This window comes from Python bivittatus, unplaced genomic scaffold (genome assembly GCF_059951505.1).
Source record: "Python bivittatus isolate LINGU-HERP-01145 unplaced genomic scaffold, Pbiv_v1 ctg000570_np1212, whole genome shotgun sequence".
Lineage (NCBI taxonomy): Eukaryota > Metazoa > Chordata > Lepidosauria > Squamata > Pythonidae > Python > Python bivittatus.
In genome coordinates, this window is record NW_028277097.1 from 24,789,675 (window position 1) to 24,810,400 (window position 20,726).

General features: G+C 48.2%; 1 protein-coding gene across 5 annotated transcripts in view; it reads left to right on the forward strand.

Annotated features, from left to right (window-relative positions):
• Nucleotides 1-20,726, forward strand: part of LOC103065994 (protein unc-13 homolog B) — a 169,828-nt gene that overhangs the window by 11,783 nt on the left and 137,319 nt on the right. For all 5 annotated transcript variants that reach the window (XM_088152678.1, XM_088152682.1, XM_088152679.1 and 2 more), the window contains exons 2-7: nt 3,449-3,478; nt 7,115-7,214; nt 8,107-8,224; nt 10,313-10,436; nt 17,449-17,522; nt 19,591-19,648. In XM_088152678.1, coding sequence (XP_088008804.1) covers nt 3,449-3,478; nt 7,115-7,214; nt 8,107-8,224; nt 10,313-10,436; nt 17,449-17,522; nt 19,591-19,648 — 504 coding nt within the window. The remainder of the gene's footprint in view (nt 1-3,448; nt 3,479-7,114; nt 7,215-8,106; nt 8,225-10,312; nt 10,437-17,448; nt 17,523-19,590; nt 19,649-20,726) is intronic.

The window sequence follows — 20,726 nt, forward strand, 5'->3', positions numbered from 1 at the left end:
GCTGGCACCGGGGCACCGGAAAGGATCTGGGTGTCCCATGTTAAACACGAGCCAGCGGTGTGATGCCGCTGCTAAGGCGGAAAATGCTGTCTCGGGGTGCGTTAACCTAGATTCCAGCTCAAGGGAGGTGACTGCTCCCCTCTACAGTGCGATCTGTGAGCAGTGGTTCGCTGTCGTGGAAAGCCAGCTTTTTCTGCTCCTGCTGCATCTAAAAGAGGGGTTAAAGATACGATGTCCTACAGGACATTGCTGTATTCAGAAGTCTTCCTTCTATCTACTGGTACCTGGGCTGAGCAAGGACCACGTCTGTGCTTCCTGTCTGGTTGAGGAGGGCTCTTGTCCGCCAAGCTGTTTATCTGGAAAGGTTGCTTTTGCCAAGGAAGCAAATTCTCAGTACTTAGATTTAGATTTACTGTAATTTATTATTAGTTATTAGTTATAAGTTATTTAGATTTACTGTAATTTCAAACCCAGTCCACAGAGATCTCTCCCGAGGGAAGGGAGAGATTAATGCACAGTTCAGAACGGGGGGTGTTTTGACGGTTGGGGGAGTGGGTCCTCTGACCAGAGGCAGCCCTGACTGGGCTGTGGGATTGACTGTATTGTCGAAGGCTTTCACGACCGGCATACGATGGCTGGTGTGGGTCTTCCGGGCTGTGTGGCCGTGTTCTGGAAGTTTTGTTTCCTAACGTTAGGAAACAAAACTTCAAGAACACCGCCACACAGCCCGGAAGACCCACACCAGCCATCTATGGGATTGACTGCTTGTTCTTTGAATCAGTAACTTTTTTTCCTCTCAAAGACAATGATGTCTTGAGACTTCCCCACTGCATTGAATAAATTATAGCTCTCCCCCCTCCTTTTTTTTGTTTTGTTTGGGGAACCAGGCCACCTGGAAGAATTGCTAGTTTGCCTCTTTCTCGCTTGCGTCAGCGGGATTAACTTTCTGTAATCTCCATGACTGAATTGGCGATTGTGCTGCTGTCCTTGCCCTCTGTTCAAACCAGCAGCTGGGCAGAATCTGAGGCTGATTCTTGAATGGGAAATCAACATGGATTGCAGGTTGTGCAGCATCAGATTGGGTCCTCCTGTCAGGGAACCACGTCTCTCAACAGGTTGATAGCTTCTTCTTAACATGTAGCACCCATCATGCTTCTGAAGCAGACACACACTTTTCTAAGCAGATAGTCACCAAGAGGTTATGGTTTTTATGGATTCTCTCATCCCATTCCTGCCTTTCTGTTCATGCCACCTGGCAGAATGGTTCTTCCCCAGGATGAATGAGATGTAGAACACTGTACAGTTTTTCCCAGTTAATTCTGAATCTTCTGCCACCACCATTCACTGGAGTGTAACATGCAACCGTTGCCAGCCTTTGGATTTCTACTTTTGTATACACTCACAACAACCAGAATGACATATATTCTTTGTTTCTGGCATACATTTTAGCCTTTTAATTCACAAGTACATTATATATTCAGTTCCTTACCTATATTCAACTCCATTTCACAAAATCAGACCACCGTCATTCAGATACAGTATATTACATCCTTCCCATTTCTCTTGGTAGCACAGACTTTCAGCGAAAGTGTTTTCCCCCCTTCCATTTTATAATTTAAATTCCTGCTCTTTACCATTTACTTCTTTTACATTCCTGGTCACAATCTTGCATATCGCCAGAAGGGCCTGTGGATGTTGACTTCTGCCGCTCACCAGTCAGCTAAGAGGAGCGTGTGGTGTATTGACACCCATTCAGGATATAGGCTTTCTCTTAGCAGCAGTGTCCTTCATCAGGGTAGCCCACTCTTCAGGGATCTCAACATCATCTTTGCATCATGAGATCTGCTTGCCTGTGATCCTGTGTACATGGTAGCCTAAGGACAAAATTTATAGATGGCACAGATGAATACAGTTATGGCATGTGAGCAGTCAAAATGTTTTTTCCAGAGAAAAGTTGTTTGTTTGTTTATTGATTGGATTTGTTAAAGCCACCCAAGTCCAAAAAGACTGGGTAGCTTACAATATGTCCAATATATAAGTTAAAACACAACTAAAACCACATGACTGCCTGACTAAAACAGCAATCCCCAACATTCAATATAGACATGGCAGGGCTCCCACAGACACCCTAACCCAGCAAATTCTTGCTGAAATCTAAAATTTAACCATCTAATACCTTTGAAATATTAATTTGGGGATGAAATAAGATACTGACAATAGCAAGCTTTTGTGGTTTTGTGGCTCAGGGTGTTGCGTGAACCTGAAGGACCTGACCTTGGAAATGGGGAAGGAGTGGGTAAAGGGAGGAGTTTCAGAAGAGATTACTCAGTCCTGAGAAAGAAGAGAATGCGAGAAAGAAACCCAAAATACCACGCCTTGACTTTGTTTGGCCTGAGGTGGGATAGAGAGAAACTCTGAGAGGCTTTCAAGGTTGATATCAGCCCTTGTAGGTAGGTCAGGCCAAGAAACAGAGGCTGCAGGAATTGCTCTTTATTGCTGTAGGGTGGAATGACAGGATCTTGTAATACACCTGTTACAGCAGCTGGTCCAGTCTGACTATTGAACAAAAGCATAGCCAGGTTGGGTCTGGTGAGAACTTAGTTAGAAGACCACTAGAGAAATCCTGGCGCTGTGGGCTAGACTGGGAATTTGAAAACTCATTCCATCTCAAACAGAGGCAGTGGCAGAACACGTCTATATTGTTGCCTCAACCCTCCTACCATGAGCATGTCCCCAAATTTCCCAGGAATCAAGCTTGGTTTGAAGGAGGCTTGGCTCAACTGTCACTGGCATCTCCAAAAAAGGAGATGTGCTTGCCTCCTACTCGAAGTCAGAGGAAGCCCTCCTGGGGAAAGCACAGGCGGGTCCTGGTAATCCCTGCAATTCGGCCTAGAGAAGGCAAAGGGAGTCCCACAGCTCTCCTCCCCCAGCAATGGCCACGTTGACAAAACACCTGGGCTGGCCATTGTCAATCTCTGGCCCAGGCAGATCTCTGGCCCAGGCAATTTTGATCATATGCTTGAGTCACTTTTCTGGTAATTCATATGTCCCCAGTTTTTCTTTTTTTTAGTAGATAGATATAATTTTTATCAAAGAAGTTTTTCCATAGAGTAAGAACAATACAAATTTTAAGTTAAAAATAAGAGAAATAGAGAAAAGTAATAGAAAAGTGAAAAAGAAACAAAGAAAAAGAGATAGAAAAGAAGGAAAAAGGAAAAAAAAGAAAAAAATAATAAAGAAGTGGCTTCCAGTCTTCTTAACTGCAGTTAGAAGTACATTTATATTTCTCTCTCTCTCTCTCTCTCTCTCTCTCTCTCTCTCTCATGAGACCACAGTGCAACTTGAAGGATTCTTTCTCCACTATCTGTCCTCCAAACATTTAATAACTGAAGAGGAAACGTGTTCTGAGATGGAATAATCAACGTGTGCTCTCTTTTTCTTTTTACAGTTAAGAAAGCAAAGCTCCAGGGACCACCAGGTACATCCGCGTCGGCTTCCTGACTTTGGGGTGGTAGCTTAAGTGGGTTTTACCTTCTCCCCTGTTTTGATGGCATGTCTTCTGGTTTGGGCACATTTCACCAAACAGGTGGAGATGAGATTCCAAGGCGGCGTGCCTGGGGTGCTTGCTTCTCCTCTAGGGCCCCCCTCCTCTGGAACAGCCTCCCTCTGGGAGGGAGACTGGCCTCTTCGATGGCTGCCTTCAGGAAGCTGGTTAAGATGGAGCTCCCAGAAGGCATTTGGGGATTGATTTGTGGTTCCCCCCGTGTTGTTTTCTGTTGTGGGTTAATTGCTCCATGTGGTTTTTCGTTATATGTTTTTATGCTTGTAAGCCTTGTGAGTCTGGAAGATTTCGCAGCAAACAAGTCTAGTAAATAGAGTGCAGAATTTAACCTCTGCCTCTGGAAAGCTCCCCAAAGACCAAATTCTTGGGAGTTCTTAAAGCTACTTTAATGGGGTTCTGAGCGATGGAAATTCCAAGCAGTGGCATTCTTTCAGTGCCTGCCTTCAGCAACTCTGCTGGCCTCTCAGCGATGAAAGAAGATGGACATTTGTGCCAATCTCTCAGCCAAAGGGGAGGTTCAGAAGAACTCCAGCTCATGGAAGAGAGGGCTGACCTTGCTTGCATTTTCAACACCTGGCTGGGCATTGAGGGGAAGGTTCCCATCCTAGAGATATGCCTGGCTGGGTTTTCTGGGTTTCATCAGCCATGAACCCATAGCCAGAGCTGGGGTGTAACCACTGTTATTCATGAGACTCTGATGGCTTCTCGGGGTGCTGTTCCACAGAGAGCTGAGATCCTATTTATGAAGTTGGGCTATAGGGATCAGAGGGGACTGTTGCAAATATACCAGCCTCCTTGAGCATGGCAGCCCCCCAACCTGAGCTGCTTGAGGCTATAGCCGGGTTGGCAGTGGAGTTCTTCGTGCTTGTGGACTTCAATCTTTCTTCCTTGGGTGTGCATTTGGAGGTAGCTTGGGAGCTAATGGCCACTGTGGCAACCATGGATCTGATCCAAGTGACTTCTGGCCCAACTCACAGTGGGGTCACACATTAGATCTGGTTGTTATCCCAGACAGTGACGTGATCTGCAGTTGGGGGATGTTAACATCAGTCCCCAGTCATGGGCCTTACAGTTCTTTGAGGCCTCCACCCTGCCAGTAGGGGGTAGGACCTATTTGATTGGTCTGCCTCAGGCACCTGCTGGACCCTGTGGAGTTCCATCGAGAGTTTAGGGTTGTTCCTGTGGCCCTGGTTGCAGTTTGACTGAGGCCTTAGTCACTGCTTGGAGTGAATCACATGGGGATCCCAGAGACCCCCTTGTTTCTAGAGGAACTCTGGCTAATGAAATGGCATAAGAGCACTGCTGGAGGAAAATGAAGAGTGAACCTGACTGAATGTGGGAAGACCCTTTTTTAAGGATTACCTTGCAGCGATAACGACAACAAAACAGTCGTTTTCCTGCCCTTTGCGTCCACAGAATGCTGGCCAGCAGCCCATTCCCTTTTGGGTAAGGATGGCCCAGGGGAACATTTACAGGGCCATTCTGAGGATTATTCTTGGCATCTGTTGGGTAACATTGCTCAGATTCACTCAGAACTGGACTCCAGTTATACAGATCCTGTGGAGGTGTCTGGGATGTGGTCTTACCTGGTTATCTGGGAAGAGCTTGAACCTGTTAGTCCTGATGAAATGGACAGGGTCCTTGGAGCTGTGAGTTTGCCACCTTGGTTTTAGATCCTTGTCTCCCCTGGTTGTTCAGGGCCTGGGTGGTGGCATGCTGAGTCCATGTGGTGGCTAATGCCTCTTTGCAGGAGGGAGTGGCGCTGCCTGTTTTGAAGGTAGCAATAATCGCCCTCTCCTCAAGAGGCCCTCTCTGGATCCAACATAAAACAGGCAGTCCTCAGGTTATGGCAGCAATTGGGAGTAGAACTGCCATCGCCAAGCGATGCGGTCGTAAAGCATGATGTCACGTGACCACATCACTTAGCAACGGCAGTTACAGCAGTCTCGGTTGCCATTGTTAAGCAAGGACCACATGAGTCATTAAGCGAGAATCTCACATGTCCGCGACTTGCAACTTTGCCAGCTTCTCCGTTGACTTTGCTTGTGGGAAGCCAGCAGGGAAATCTCAGTCACGTGACTGTGGCTCGCTGCAACATTGTAATTGTGAGCCGGGCACTAAGTGTCTGAATTGCAGTCACATGACCACGGGGATGCTGCAACAGCCGGAACTTCTTAAGTCCCCCTCATTCAGCACCGTGACAAGTTTAAACAGTCACTGAACGAGTAGCCGTAACCCGAGGACCACCTGTAGGATAACTTTCATCTAGTCTCCAACTTGTCTTTTGGGGGAAAGTTGTTGAGCAAGTGGTGGCCTGCAGCTCCAGAGAGCCCTGAAGGAAGTGGATTATTTGTATCCCTTCAGTCAGGATTCAAACCCATGATAGCATGAGATGGCATTGATCATGCTTATCAGTGACCTTTGGCATTCCTGGGGCATAATGTATCCATCCTCACCTTCCTTGATCTCTTGGTGACTTGATACTATTAATCAGAGTATTCTTCTGGACCAGCTCAGGGGATTGGGAGTGGGAGGCATGGTGTTCTGGGGTTCTCCTTTCTCCAGGCCTGATTCCAATTGGTGTTGGTAGGTGAGGAGAGATCAGACTTGAGGCCCCTACTTTGCAAAGGTCCTCAGGGCTCTACATGATTGAGATTTGGCGTTTCACAATGGGCAAGCTTTTGTGACCATCGCAGCATCCCACAATCACATGATCACCATTTGCACACTCCATACCCAGCTTCCAACAAGCAGAGCCAATGGAGAAGCCGGCAATAAAATCACAAGTTGCGGTCACGTGATGTCTCACTTAGCAACTGTGGGTGATTCGCTTAACGATCATGGCAGAAATGAGGTTGTAAGTCTGTCGCGGTTATGTGATGTCTCGCTTAATGACTGTGTTGCTTAGTGATGAAGTTGCTGGTCCCAATTGTGGTAGTTAAGCGAGGACTACCTATAGAAGTTGAATAAGACCCTGCAAAACAGAGGTCTAGGGCTGGCCCTCTCTTCCCACCACCAACTGGAACCAGCCCTGGAGAAGGAGAACTGCTGTAACCCTGCCTTCTACTCTCAAGCCCCTAAGCCAGCCCAGAAGGATACCCTAGTTGATAGTATCATAAGCTGCTGAGAGATCAAGGAGAGCCAGGGTGGATGCACTCTCCCCTTCCCAGACCCGAGAGAGGTCATCCTCAAGTATGCCCAATTTTGTCTCAGTACTGTAACCAGGCCTAAGAGCAGACTGAAAAGCATCCAGATGGTCTGTTTCCTCCAGGCCCTCTGGAACTGCAGACCCACCACCAAAAGGGAAGGTTGGGTGAAAATTGGCTAGTTCCATTGGATCCAGTGGTTGCCTCTTGTCAGTCTTTTCTTAGCCTTCCATAATGCTTAAAAAGTCTTGTTGATAATTGAAGTAAATACTCATTGCAGTGGAAGAGCTTGCTGAAATGTTATTCAGCTTCGTTCTTCTGAAGGGCAGTTTGTAAAATTCTCTGGGGTCAGTTTTCTGTCATGTTACAGATGTTTGTCTCATGAAAAAAATCTGCCTCTGTCTAGAGAAATTCAACACCTATGTAACCCTGAAGGTCCAAAATGTCAAGAGCACCACAGTTGCCGTCCGAGGGGGCCAGCCATGTTGGGAGCAAGACTTTCTCTTGTAAGTGACGCACTGGGAGCTCGCCCAGCCCCCAAGGCACCGGCTGGGCCTGGGCAAAGCCCCCACAGAGTAGAGTCTTTCCCCTGGGAGATTCCTGCTGATCCTGCGCCAAGAGATCAGCATCTGTACACGTTTGGAAGTGCAGCCAAACTGCCCTTGAACTTCTCTCAGCAACAGGCTGACCAAATCTGGTGGCTGAATCTGAATTCATTGCATTTTATAATATTAACTTGTTAGTTGCAACTAGAATTCTATAAGACCAGTGTATTGGGGCGAATGGGAAGAATTCATAAATTAACTGGGGGATGAGGAGGTTTCTGAAACAAATGCCCTTAAATTGATGTGAATGTTCGGGTACAAATATGGTAAGAAAGGAGAAATTGCAAAGCCGAGTGCTATTTGCATTTTTTAAAAATCCATCTGGACTTCAAAGGGAAGATAGTTGTCCATGGTGCTGGCTAAAGTACAGGAGAGCACCTGATCTGCGGCGGCGGCAGAGGCTGCTGCTGCTGCTGCTGCTGCTGCTGCTGCTGCTGCTGCTGCTGCTGCTGCTGCTGCTGCTGCTGCTCCTCCTCCTCCTCCTCCTCCTCCTCCCTGCCTAATAAACCTTGATTTTTTGTGGTCTAAATGGACCTCTAGTGGCCAAGGAGCATCAGTGCAGTTGGCTGCGGTAAGGCTAGCCATGGTAAGGAGGGCTGTGCTCTTTCTCCTGGCCCCCAGGGTTTCCTGAAGAGGCAAGATCCGTTGGCCGAGTTGAAGTCTGTGTTCAAGGAGGGCACTGCAATCAAAATGGGCCATTTGGGGTAGCCATTTGCAGTAAGAGTCCAATGTGAGGAGTTCATTTTCTTCCTTTAGATGCTAATATATCTGTTCTTTCGAACCACCTTTCCAGTGAGATCAGCCGCCTGGACCTAGGCTTGATTGTGGAAGTATGGAACAAAGGGCTGATCTGGGACACGATGGTTGGAACAGCCTGGATTGCGCTGAAGACTATCCGTCAGTCAGATGAGGTCAGTAGCTCTCCAAGTCTCAGAGAAGTTGGCCTAATTCCTTTGAACTTCCTTTTGACCAATCTCCTCTTCTGGAGTCCAGTATAACTTTGTTGGACCTACTTGTTTATTATTCTCTTGTACAGGTAGTCCTCGATTTATGACCATTCATTCAGCAACCATTCGCACCCCCTCGCACCCCCACACACGTTTCCCAAGCCTTGCTGCGCCATGTACCCTCCCCAACCCTCACCATGCCTCCCTCATATACCGCCACATACACTTGTACACCCTCCCTGTGCCTCCCTCACACCATGCACCCTCCCTGACCCTTGCCATGCCTCTCTCCTTGCGCGCTCCCATGCACCCTTCTGCACCATCCCCAACCCTTGCTGTGCCTCCCTTGCATCCCTATGCACCCTCCCCGACTCTTGCCATGCCTCTCTCACATCCTTGCGCATCCCCATGCACCCTCACACACCCTCCCCAACGCTTGCTGTGCCTCCCTTGCACCCTCATGCACCCTTGTGCACCCTCCCCAAGCTTCAGCACACCTCTCTCTCCCCCTCACCCCTGTACACACTTCCTGAGCTTCGCTGTGCCTTTTACGCACCCTCACCGCGCCTCCCTCGCATCCCTGCATGCTCTTCTTGAGCCTCGCTACACCTCCCTCACATCTTCGCGCACCCCGCACACCCTCCCCGACCCAGCAGCAACCATTTACCTGCTTGCAAGCTGTCTGGGACTTGTAACTTCCTGCCAGCTTCCTCACTGACTTGGTTGCCTCGCCTAATGACTGTAGGATTCGGTTAACGACGGCAACCGTGACTTCAGGGATTGCCGTTGCTAAGCGATGGAGTTGCACTTTATGACTGCATCAAATTCTGGTCCCAATTGCCATTGTAAGTTGAGGACTACCTGTATCTAAATTCACTTTGATGATCAAAAATAAGGCAGCTATTCACTGACCCCCTAAGATACAGATAAAGATACATATACTGTGGTATTTGGGGGGGAATATTGTCATCTTCCACAGAGAGAACTTGTGGTCTGTTTGATACTATGCTCTCCTGGTCTGAAGAATTGCTGAGTACTGTCTAGATTTTTTAAAAACTGAACCGAAAATGGAACTTTAACATAGAAGTGCAGTCTGCACTTGAATTGTAGTTCCTGAGCTGCGCTTAAATATCTAGAACTGAGCCTGTTTTGAGTATGGACTAAGCCACAACCTGCAGAACCAGGCGTTGGGGAGCCATTTCCAAACTTGGATTTAGTGTAAATATATCAAGTATTGGGCTGAGGTTTGTGGCCACACAGTTCAAGAACAGCTTCTGATAGTTTTCTTCCCTGGGATTTTAGTTCTTGAACTGTGTATTTCTCGATGCTTACCCTCTGAGATTTAGGTATTCCCTTGACTGTACCCATGGTCTGACTTCTGATGCCTAACGAATTGTAACTTAAATAAACAGAGAGTGCTTATTTTCTAGCACAGGGTCAGTGTGCTTGTCTGCTTAACACTGCTTTGCCTCTGCAGCTTTCATTCCAAGCATTTCTTGGTCAAAGTCTAGGCACTGAACTATTTCACTGAAACATCCTTGCCCCTCAATTCTGCTAAATCTGGTCTTTCCCCAACTGCTCCAGGTTTGGAGTTGTGCCATGTATGCAAGTCAGGATTCCAGTTTCTCTGGCACACTCTTTTCTTGGGCATTTGCCTTTTGAGAAAAGAGATGCAGCCCAGGGAAGTACAGCAGGCGATGTTCTGGGAAGTGCCCCCTCTCCCCAAAGGGCTTCTAATGTGGACTGGTCAGGTGGTTTTTCCAAAAGATTAAAAACAGCCTTTGGGAATTCCCGTGAACCTCGAAGGCAGCTTGGATCAAGGAGGTGTCCACGGTCTGGGGAAGGGGCTTAGTTCCAGGTTTGAAATGGGCAGAGGACGCCCATTCAGCAGCTTGCCCAGCATACTGAGTGGTAGACCAGGCCAAGGGAGCTTCCCTGATTTCCTCTGTTCTCCTGCAAGTTCAGTGTCCTGCCAGGCCTTTGGGGCCAGCCCAGTGTTCATAGTCAGAGCCTCTGAGCAACTATCATGCCGTACCTGTTCCTCCATTTCAGGAAGGTCCAGGGGAGTGGTCCACTCTGGAGGCAGAGGTTTTGATGAACGGTCAGGAGGTCTGCGGCACCAAAAATCCAACACCGCATAAGATATTGTTGGACGCAAGATTTGAGTTACCTTTTGGTGAGTGCGGCTGAACTTTTCTCCTTGTTCCCGTGGTCCTAAGCCACAGCTGGGTGTGTCTTTAGTAGCAGGTTCCTTTCCAGGGCTGAATTCCAGCGAAAGGGCTGTAAGGTGCCACGTGCAGTCTCTCACAACCCCACCACTTCTTTTTTGCTTTTGCTTTCAGAAGGAGGGAAGGGGTGGTCTTCAAAAGGGGCGTTGCATTTTTTTGTTGAAATAAATAGCAGCAAGAGGCCCTGCCTTTGTTCTCCAAGCCACCAGACAATCAAAGGCTATTAAAACTTACAGTCTCAGTTTAACACGCGTTTAACAAGCCCTTTTGGTGCTTTCTCTTGCAACAGGTGAAACATTAGTTTCACCCAGGATGATCTATCAGAACACGATTCCCATGTTTGTCTTCTGAACAGTGAGGGGCAATTGCCTCTTCGAGCCTGTCTGAATTACACAGAAGGTTAACTAATTCTAAATTGTATTTATTTATTTTATTTAGTTATTAATCACATTGGTATGGCCTCCCATCTCACCCAACGGGACTCTGGGCAGTGTACAACAATTCCAGGTTAACTAATTCCAGACAGTGAAAGAAAGCTGCTAATTCCAAGGATTTGGGCTTATCCTTCTCTGTGAGGGGTGGTGGCAGGATGAGCCCTGAGAGTGGAGCCCCCACTCCTATGGAACAGCCTGCTAACTTGTAGTAGAATTTTTTAGCGGTACATTCAACCAGGGGATCGGGGCACCTTAAGTTGCACCCAGATTGGTTAATGATAGCACTGGAGGCAAAGAGGAGTGGAGTTACTGTCCTTCGTTAGAGACTCACGCCAGTCGGAGTACACGTGGGATTGGATGGAGCAGCTGGTGCTTCGTACCCTGTGGCAAGAGAGGTCAGTGAGCCCCTTAGGCTGTAACTACAAGCAGTCCTCAGCTTACATCCATTCATTCAATAACCATTCAGAATTACAACAGCACTGAAGAAATGGACGTACAACTAGTCCTCAAGGTTCCAGCCATCACAGCACCCCTGTGGTCACGTGATCACCATTTGTGACCTTCTTTGCCAGCTTCTCACAATCAAAGTCAGTGGGGAAGCCAGCAGGGAAGGTCGCAAGTCACTCCAATAAATCGCTCCCACTTTTTCTCCTGCCCATAACACCCCCATCTACCCACGTGCAGCCTCTGCTGGCCCTCCCAGGCCCTCCCTGGCTTCTCCCCCCCCCGTGGCCCCCCTATGGCCCCCCTGCGCTCCTTGTCTGGGACTCCAGCCTCTTCCTGCTTAACACCCCATGCAGCTTGGGGTAACAGTGGCAACTGGGACTGCCCGGGATTGCCATCGCTAAGTGATGCAGTCATGTGACATCTCACTTTACAACCGCATTGCGTAGCGATGGCAGTCCCAGTCCCAACTGCTGTTGTAACCAGAGGATTACCTGTATGAAGCAGTTGGGCAGAACTACAAAGAAGTGGGGCTTTGAAAGAACAAAAAGGCAGTACTTTGTTAACAGACTTTCTTTCTAGGGAGTTATTTCCTTCTGCTTTCCCAGGGCCCTGCTTCTCTCAAGTATCTTCTCCCATCTTATGAGCATTCCTTGGCCTCCTGAATGTTTTGTGGCTGAGCTGACAGCTTTAGCTCCCTGGGAAAGTGTTTTTGTCATGGGGCAGTGGCCCAGTTTGACACCATCTACTGAGACAGTGCTTTGTTTTCCCTGGAAAGATGAATTTGGGTGAGGGGTTTTTAGCTGGGCCCCCAAATTCTTCTTTATAACCAAGGCAAGGATGGCCTGTGCTGTCACTGTCTTCTGGATGCTGGTCAAAGTCTGGTGTTTGGGAGGGCCTTTCAGGATTAGCTGCAAAGCCATTAATGCCTGTATTAAGGAAATTCTGCACTGTATATTGCTTATTTCTAGTTCAGCCTTGTCCAGCTCCCTGAGTGACTTTGGGCAAGTCTGTTGTAAGGTTGTTGTGGGGGAGCAAGCAACATCTGATTAATAAATATGTAAACCTTAATGGGAGTTACAAAGCATAGATAGCCCCAAGTCCTGGGAGATGCTCAGGGAAAGGATATAGTAAATGTGGAAGCTCTGTGGCCAGTTTAAGCTAAGCAGATTTCTGCTGGGTCTTCCATAAAACCATCAATTTTTCTTTAACTGAGAGAAAATCCATCATTTGTAATCCTGGGACTGGAGTGATAAGCTGGATGGAAAGGATCCACACACAGAGAAGTAGGTCAAGTTACATAACCTTCCAGGGTCTCTGTAGAAACACTCCAAGAACAAGGAACGAACAGGATGAACTAGAAGCGTTAATGGGGGAAGGCCAATACAGTTCAGCTATTTCTTATTGTGGGACCATGCTGACAAGTGGAACACACGGATTGAAGGGTACAACTTATTCGGAAAGAAGAAGTGAGACAAGAGGGCAGGAGGATGGCACAGGAATTGGAGTGGTAGATCCGGTCAAGAGCATCTGGATAAGAATAAAAGGGAGGAGACACGACATTGTCGTGGATGCATTACAAACCACCAAGCCAAGGAGAGGATCAAGAAAATGCCCTCCTGGATCAGATTGCAGAAATTCCAGGGAGAAGAGACAGTAATAATGGGAGACTTCACTTACCCAGACTTATATTGGAAAACCAACTCAGCCAAAAACATAAGATCTAAAAAAATCCTCAGAGAGGTTGCTGGCTGTCTCACTTTCCAGAAGGTTGAAGAAGGGAAAGAGATCAGCTCTTCTTGGTCTAGTCCTAAATGATAGGGTTGGTTGAAAAGATAAAAGCAGTGGGAACTTTGGGAGGATATGACTAAGTTATCTTGAGGCACAGAATATCATGGAATAAAAAATTGAACCATAATATGCATGCAGCCTAGATTTTAGGAGAGCCACTTTCAGCAACCTTAGATGAGTGCTAGGTAGGATCCCATGGCAATAAATTCTCCAGACAAAGGGTGTGTGGGAAAGTTGGGAACTTCTCAAGAATAAGATACTGGAAATACATCCCTGTGAGAAAAAATGTGGGAAGGGTGGCTTAGGAAATCATTGTGAATACAAAAGGAGCTTTCAGCTGAGGTTAAAAAAGAAGCATGTGTAGGAATTGAAGATAGGTGTGATTACCAAGGAGCTGTACCAGCCAATAGCCAATATTTATAGAAAGAAGGTTAGAAAGGCTGAGGCACAACTGGAACGGATGCTCACTAGAGAAGCTAAAAGCAAGAAAAGGGCCTTTTTTGGCTGGGTCAGTAGTCAGAGGAAGAAAAAGGAAGGGGCGGATCTGTTGCAAGGAGAAAATGGTTGGGTAGTAAGGAGGGATGGGCAAAGGGCAGAGCTTCTGCTTTCCTTCATCTTCTCCCCGAAGAGGAACTGTGTTCAAATGGAGCTAGGCAGAACCACAAGGAGGGACTAGTAAACAAAGAGATAGTTAGGGAGCCCCTGGATACCATGAACAAGTTTAAGTCTCCAAGCCAGGACCAGTTGCCCAAGAGTCTCAAAGGAGCTCATGGGGGCCATCTCAGAGCCCCTCTCCATGTTCATGGAATGCCAGAGGATTAGAAAGGGACCACTGTTTTTATTGTCATCACTGAGGAGCTACCAACCCAGAAGAACTGGGCAAAACTCCCAAGCAGATTATGAAGCAGCGGATTTGTGAGAATTCGGACAAGGAGCCAGCACCAGATTACCAACCTGACCTCCTTTTTTAGATAGTGACTGCTCTAGTTGATGACAGGAATGTGGGGGACACAGTGCATCTTAATGTTAGCAAAACCTCCAGTAAATCCTAATAGGAAAGATCACTACGTGTGGGCTGGGCTACACTGCTGTTACACCGATGCAGGACTGGTTGGACAGTCACCCCCAGCGAGTAGAATCAGTAGCTCTGCGTTAACATGGAAGGACGTCTTGAGTGGCAAAGTAGGTCTGTGTTCCAGGCCCTGTGCTATCCAACATACTTTTGAATGAGGTGGCCTGGAGGGCCTTTGTGCAACTGCATGTTGTGCGCCAGTTATGCCCATTCCTGGACCGGGAGACTCTGCTCACTGTCACTCATGGCCTTGTGACCTCCTGTCTGGACTGTTGTGACACGCTTTACATGGGGCTGCCCTTGAGGAGTATCCGGCAGCTTCAGTTGGTTCAAAATGCGGCAGCCTGCACAGTTTTGCACAAGCCTAGATTTGCGCATGTGTCACCTCTTTTGCGGCAGCTGCATTGGTTGCCGATTTGCTTCTGGGTCCAATTCAAGGTGCTGGCTGTCACCTTTAAAGCCCTACACGGCTTTTGGTGCCAGGTTATTTGAAGGACCGCTTCACCCCAGTTACTTCTACCCGGCCCACCAGAGTGGGGAGGCAGGGTATGTTGCGGATCCCTTCAGTGAGGGAGGTCCATCTAGTGGAACCAAGAAAAAGGGCCTTCTCCATGGTGGCTCCCTCCCCGATACTTTTCCGGAAGGCCCTGAAGACGTGGCTTTGCCAGTGGGCCTGGGAGCTCCAGGCTGACACAGAGCCAATCAAGTGGCTAGTCTGAGTGTGTGTGTTGCCGCCATGGGGGGTCGGGGGGGTTATTGGTTTTTTTGTATTATAGGTTTTAATTCTGTGAGCCAGCAGAGTCACTGTGTGTGAGTTGGGTGGCCATATAAATTTGTTTAAAAAACAAAAATAAATAGAAAATGGCATTATCACACACGTGCAGATAACATGAGGACAGAGGAGGTAGAAAATACTTTAAAGGACCATAACAGAGTTCAGGAGGATCTTGACAAGCTGGAACAATGGGTAGAAGTCAGCAAGCCTGAATTCCATGAGGGAGCTATGTAAAACCCTACATTTGGGTGGTAAAAGTCAAAGGCGTGAGCATAGGACGTTCTGGGCAGCAACACGTGCAAAAAGGATCTACGTTTTGGTGGATCATAAGCTAAATCTGAGCCACCAGTGTGATGCAGCTGCAAAAAAAGCATATGTAATCCTATATTACATTAACAGATGTGTAATAGTGAGATCAAGACCACTTCTTGACCTTGCATTAGTTAGACCACATGTGGAATATTGCCTGTAATTCTGGGCACTTTTAGAAGGACAACTGACAAATTGGAGTATGTCCAGGGAAGAGCAACCTAGATAAGATAAGATAAGATAAGATACGATACGATACGATACGATACGATACGATACGATACGATACGATACGATACGGTGGGTGCCTGGAAGGAAAACCTCGTGAGGAATAAGACTGATTGATAGACTTATTTACATTCATCCAAATGGGATTCGCCCTGTTGGAGTGAATCTAGGTGGCTTACAATGTATGAAACTAAAAATAAGCCATAAAAATAATGATAAAAACAAATCACAATAAACACCATTAAATGCTGTTAATAAATCATTAAATACAACGGAAAAAAAACATATTCCTGTCGGGTATGTTGAGCCCGGAGAAGACTTCATAGCCGCTGTTGGACTACCTCAAGGGCTGTTTTGGGCAGAATTGCTCAGAGTCGCTCCACAAGAAAGGCAGGAAATGAAGGGCTTAAGTTTCAAGAAGGCGATGGGACGTCAGTTCAGATTTCCTCGTAGTCAGAGCTGTTCGACAGCGGGACAGACCGCTTGGGAGGTGGTGGGCACGCCTTCCTTAGAAATATTTAATGAACATTAAAGGCCAGGGGGCCGCAGGAGCGGATTCCTGTGCCAGGCAGGGGTTAGACTAGATGATCTCCGAGATCCTCTCCAGCTCTTACAGTCTATGATTCTGCAGCCCGCCGGACTTTTGCTAGGAAGCTTCTACATTTGGGCAAGCTGTTAGCGTGAAAGGACAGGGAGTGGGTCTGCCTTTGAGTGCTCTTTTCTCCCCAGCAATGTCTTTTTCTCTCCTTTACCCCAGCTAAAACTGCAGACTCACTGGTTTCGGAGTTACCCATTTGGGATTTCACTGCTATGATTCCAATGTCATCTTTGTGATGAAAGCATCAAGAAGATAATTGCAGAGGCCCCTGTGGCTGAGTGTGATATTGACTGCCATTTCTGTCCAGAGGTAGCCCCTTGGCACAGCCCTTATCCTGCCCGGCCCATGGGACTGGCTCTGCTTCATTCCTTCTGTTCCTCAGCCCAGTTTGGGAAGCGGAAGGGGAAATCTTAAGTAAAGCCAAGCTCCCTGAGGACGCAGAGGGCTCGCAGAGCTGGAGCTGCTGCTTCCCTTCGCATCTCAGCCTCCCCACTCCTGCTTCCTCCCAAACCCCGGGAGGGGCACCTTTGGCCATTGCGCTAAAGGGGGAACTTGCAAAGGGTTGCATAGCATTTGTCCTTCGGCCACAGAACTATGTGTGTGCGTGAGAGAGAGACCCATATCTACATTGCTGATCTATTTACATCGGTTAGTTTCTCAAAATACAGTTCCCAAGGCAACATGGAAGAGTTCTGCTTAAAACAAAATGTAAAATACACTAATGCAACCCAATTTCCCCTTATAATCCAGAGTCAACATCAAGAAAAAGGTGGTTGTGCTAACTAGAGACAGCCACTTAATCACAAAAAAAGAATGAAAACAACTTGATAAGCCCCAAAATATATTCACCAAAGAAGAAACTAATAATATTTTTTAAAAGCACATGATTAAAAGCCTTAAAAGATGTTGAAAATTGTGAACATACCTTAAACGGCCTGGGTGAATTAAAAAAGGGCACCTCTGGTGCCAGAAAAGCCTTGGTGGAGATGTAGGCGAGTGTTTTCCGCCACGAAAGCCCCCGGGATGCTGACCTCCCCCACGACCAGCCTCCCTCTGTCGGATGGGACAGGCACCCAGGCATCAGGAAGGGGCGCTAAAGTTACTCAGGCATTTGCTTCAGCCATGGTTTCCTTTTCCAAGAACGAGTTTTTGCGGCTGACCCAGGTGCTGTGGTGATGCCAAGACAGATCAGATGTAGGCTTGGCTGGCAGTCTGGGTGGGAAGCGTGGGGAATCTCCAGCAAGGACTGGACATGGGCATAGTCATCCCACCCTTGATTCAAGGCTTGTGCGTCTCTGCTCTGCTGTAGACATTCCGGAGGAAGAAGCCAAATATTGGACCAAGAAGCTAAAGCAGATGAACTCCTTGGAGGAAGATGATGAGGTGGGTCTCTCGCTGCATATCCTCTTCTGCTGGGGACTCTTTCTAGCTGCAAAATGACCCAGCTTCTGAACTGGTTAACCATGCTCCTGTAGAAGGACTTGCCATCGTGCTGGTGGTGGACTTCCTTCTGGAGTGTACCCTGGAGACCCAGGTCGATGCTGACGTGGTGACAGTCCAAGCTAGCTAAACCCAGGAAGCTGGGTGGGAGGAACATGGCTTTGGAGGGCTTCCTCTGGGAAGAATGTGTCTCTTGTCTGAGCTTCCTCCGGGACTGGGACAATCTGGGCACAGGTGGCAGAACACAGCCTTTGTAGCGATAGAAGAGAAACGTCTGCAGGAAAACAACCAAGCTCAGAGAACCCCAAGGACTCCAGAGCCTTTGCTTACACGCAGCACCCTTTCACCTGGGCAGGCTTGTACCGCTCTTTGATAGCAGCATCTTTGTAAGGGGTAGACTGATTTTGGAGCGGGGGGGGGCTGGGTCCAGACATCTGCTAGCTCAGGTCTGAAAAATCTGCACAACACTGTCCTGACATTGTGCAAAAGCGGCTCCTTGTTTTAAAAGTAAATGAATACCTATTATGTATTTATTGTAAGAATGTAGGTCATGCTCTTTAAAGATTCTCAGTAGCCTATAATTATACTGAAACAATAACGTAAGTAAATTGAAAATTGTTTTGGCATAATTGCCAAGAGACCCAGGTTGGTACAGTGGTGAAGGCCCCAGGCTAGAAACTGGGAGGCTGCGAGTTCTAGTCCCACCTGAGGCATGAAGCCAGCTGGGGGGCCTTGGGCCAGTCTCCCTCTCAGCCCTAGGAAGGGGGCAATGGCAAACCACTTCCAAAATCTTGCCAAGAAGACTGCAGGGACTTGTCCAGGTGGTTGCCAGGAGTCAACGCTGACTTGAGGGCGCACACATGTAATTGCCAAGCAAAATATATGGAACTCAGTTAAGTCTTAAGACAGATTGCATTTAATAGGTTAATATATCTTGTATGGTTTGTTGATATTTGTATAACATCGACAGATCATTGTGACAAGTTTTTTTCCCCCCTGGTTTGTACTGTTGTGCTGTTTTCTTTACTGTATTTTTTGGCTATTTAACACCCAGCCTTTTTTTAGAAAAAGTGAGAAAGAAGCCCCGGTCTGAGGCCAGTAAGACTTCCAGCACAGGTCCTGGATGCTTGGCCTAGTGGCCCTGAGGCTTCTGCAACTTGCCCCTGCTATTTTGTGGGGAAATACAGCTTGGACCAACCTGGGGTGATAGCTGTGGTGGCCTGTAGCAGGAGCAGTGACCAAGACCCAGCTGTACCACTCAGTGGACAGCCCTGTGGCAGGGGTGGGCCACCTTTGGTGTCCAGGGCTGTCATAATGCTTCAGCGGATGCGAGAAAGGCAAAACCGGGTAGTCTTCGGTGAAGTTTTCGGAATTTCACTGGCTTTTCCTTAAACCTATTTTAGGCCAAAAAATGCACAAGAATTTCTCTGAGGTTGGAGAACTTTCTGGGTGGGGGTTCAGAGAGGGGCCTGAGGCCATCTGGAGCCCCACGTTGTTGCCTGTATTATTATTTATCAAATCTGGGTGGTGTGCCATACTGAGGCCACGTTTTAAAGACTCTGAACGAGGGGGGCCCTGTGGAGGCCGCAGGGAAGCTGTTCCAGGGGAGAGGTGCTGCTTCCGGGGCCCCATCAGGCAACGTTGCCTTGGCTTCAGCCAGTCCCTGAAGGCTAATACTGGCCTAAACATGGGCACAGCATAGAAAGATAGGAAGCAGCTTTTAACAGTAAGGTGGGATGCCACGTAAGTGTGGCTTTGCTCTTGTGCTCTGATGTGCCGGGATTCCTTCTGTGGCTGCTGAGGAGCTCCAGAGGGAGCGCGTTTGCTCGGCCCAGCCGGAGGAGGCTTCCCTGCTGGCTCCAGAGGCCGAGCAGTGTTTCTCCCCAGCGTGGGACGGGGCGTTGGCAGGGTGCTGTCCCTTCCGTAGCTCTGGCATCCCCCAGAGGTGGGTGGGCTGCAGGCGGTTGAAGTTCCAGGCAGCAGGACTTACTCTCTCTCTCCCCCTCCCCAGCCGTCTCCTACAGAAGACGTCCAGAAGCAGCTGATGCCCCCTGCGGTCTCCCAGTGTTGTAAGTGAGGAGTTTTCCTCCTTCGGCTGTCTGTCTGTCTGTCTGTCTATCATGTATCTATCACATTTTTATGCCACTCAGCTCCCAATGACTCAGGGTGGCCCACAAGTAAAAACATTAAAATCAAGAAAAAAATACAGTAAGAGACAAGAATAAAAGATGGCAAGGATGGCAGGAACCAGAAAGAACAAAAAATAAATAAGCCCACATGGTGCGAAGAGGGCTTCTGTTACCCTCGCCGACAGCCTGGACGAAGAGACAGGTCTTTAAGGTCCTTCGAAGCACCAGCAGGGCGGGGGCCTTTTGACTCTCGGGGAACCCCATTCCTGAGGGCAGGCCCTGTGACGGAGAAGGCGTGCTTCCGGGTCCTGATAGGTGACATTGTTTAATTGAGGGGACCCGGAACAGGCCTGTCCTACCGGATCTAACAGGAAGGGTAGGCACAACTGGGGAGAGACGTCCGTCAAGGAACCAGCCCTCGTTCTGTGAAGGAGTTTATAGGTAGTGACTGGCGCCTTGAATCACACCGGGAAGCAAACCGGCAGCCAGTGCACCTCGCAAAGCTGTTACATGGGCATACCGAGGCATGCCCATCATGCCCGCACTGCTGCATTCATGGTAGAAAGTGATTCATCTGGCTGACTTCGCAGCATCTGGGAACCCCAGAAAAGTCTTTGTACCTGGGTCCTTCTGGGTGGGTCTTCAGACATTGTGTTCGGTTATTGCCTGAAGCAGAGACGGGGGTGTTCGGCTGGGTAGAGCCCGGAGTCCGTTCGGTTGGCCTGGCGGGAGAGGGAGCAGGACGCTTTGTGGGGTGATGAAGAGGCGGCCCTGGGGGTTGCCTTCCCTTGGCTTTGCGGGGTGGACTGGGGAGCAGGAGGACTTGGGAAGAGTGGCTGCTCTCATTTCCACTCTTCTCCCAAAGAAAATAGCCTGAAACTGCGCTCCTGAAATTCAGTGCGGGGGGTGGGGGGACTTTGAAGGTGGAACTAGGAGTACTTTGCCTCTCAGAGGTCTCCCACGTCCATTTTCATCTTTCCTTTTCTGAAAACAAACAGCCAGAATTTGCAACATTGAA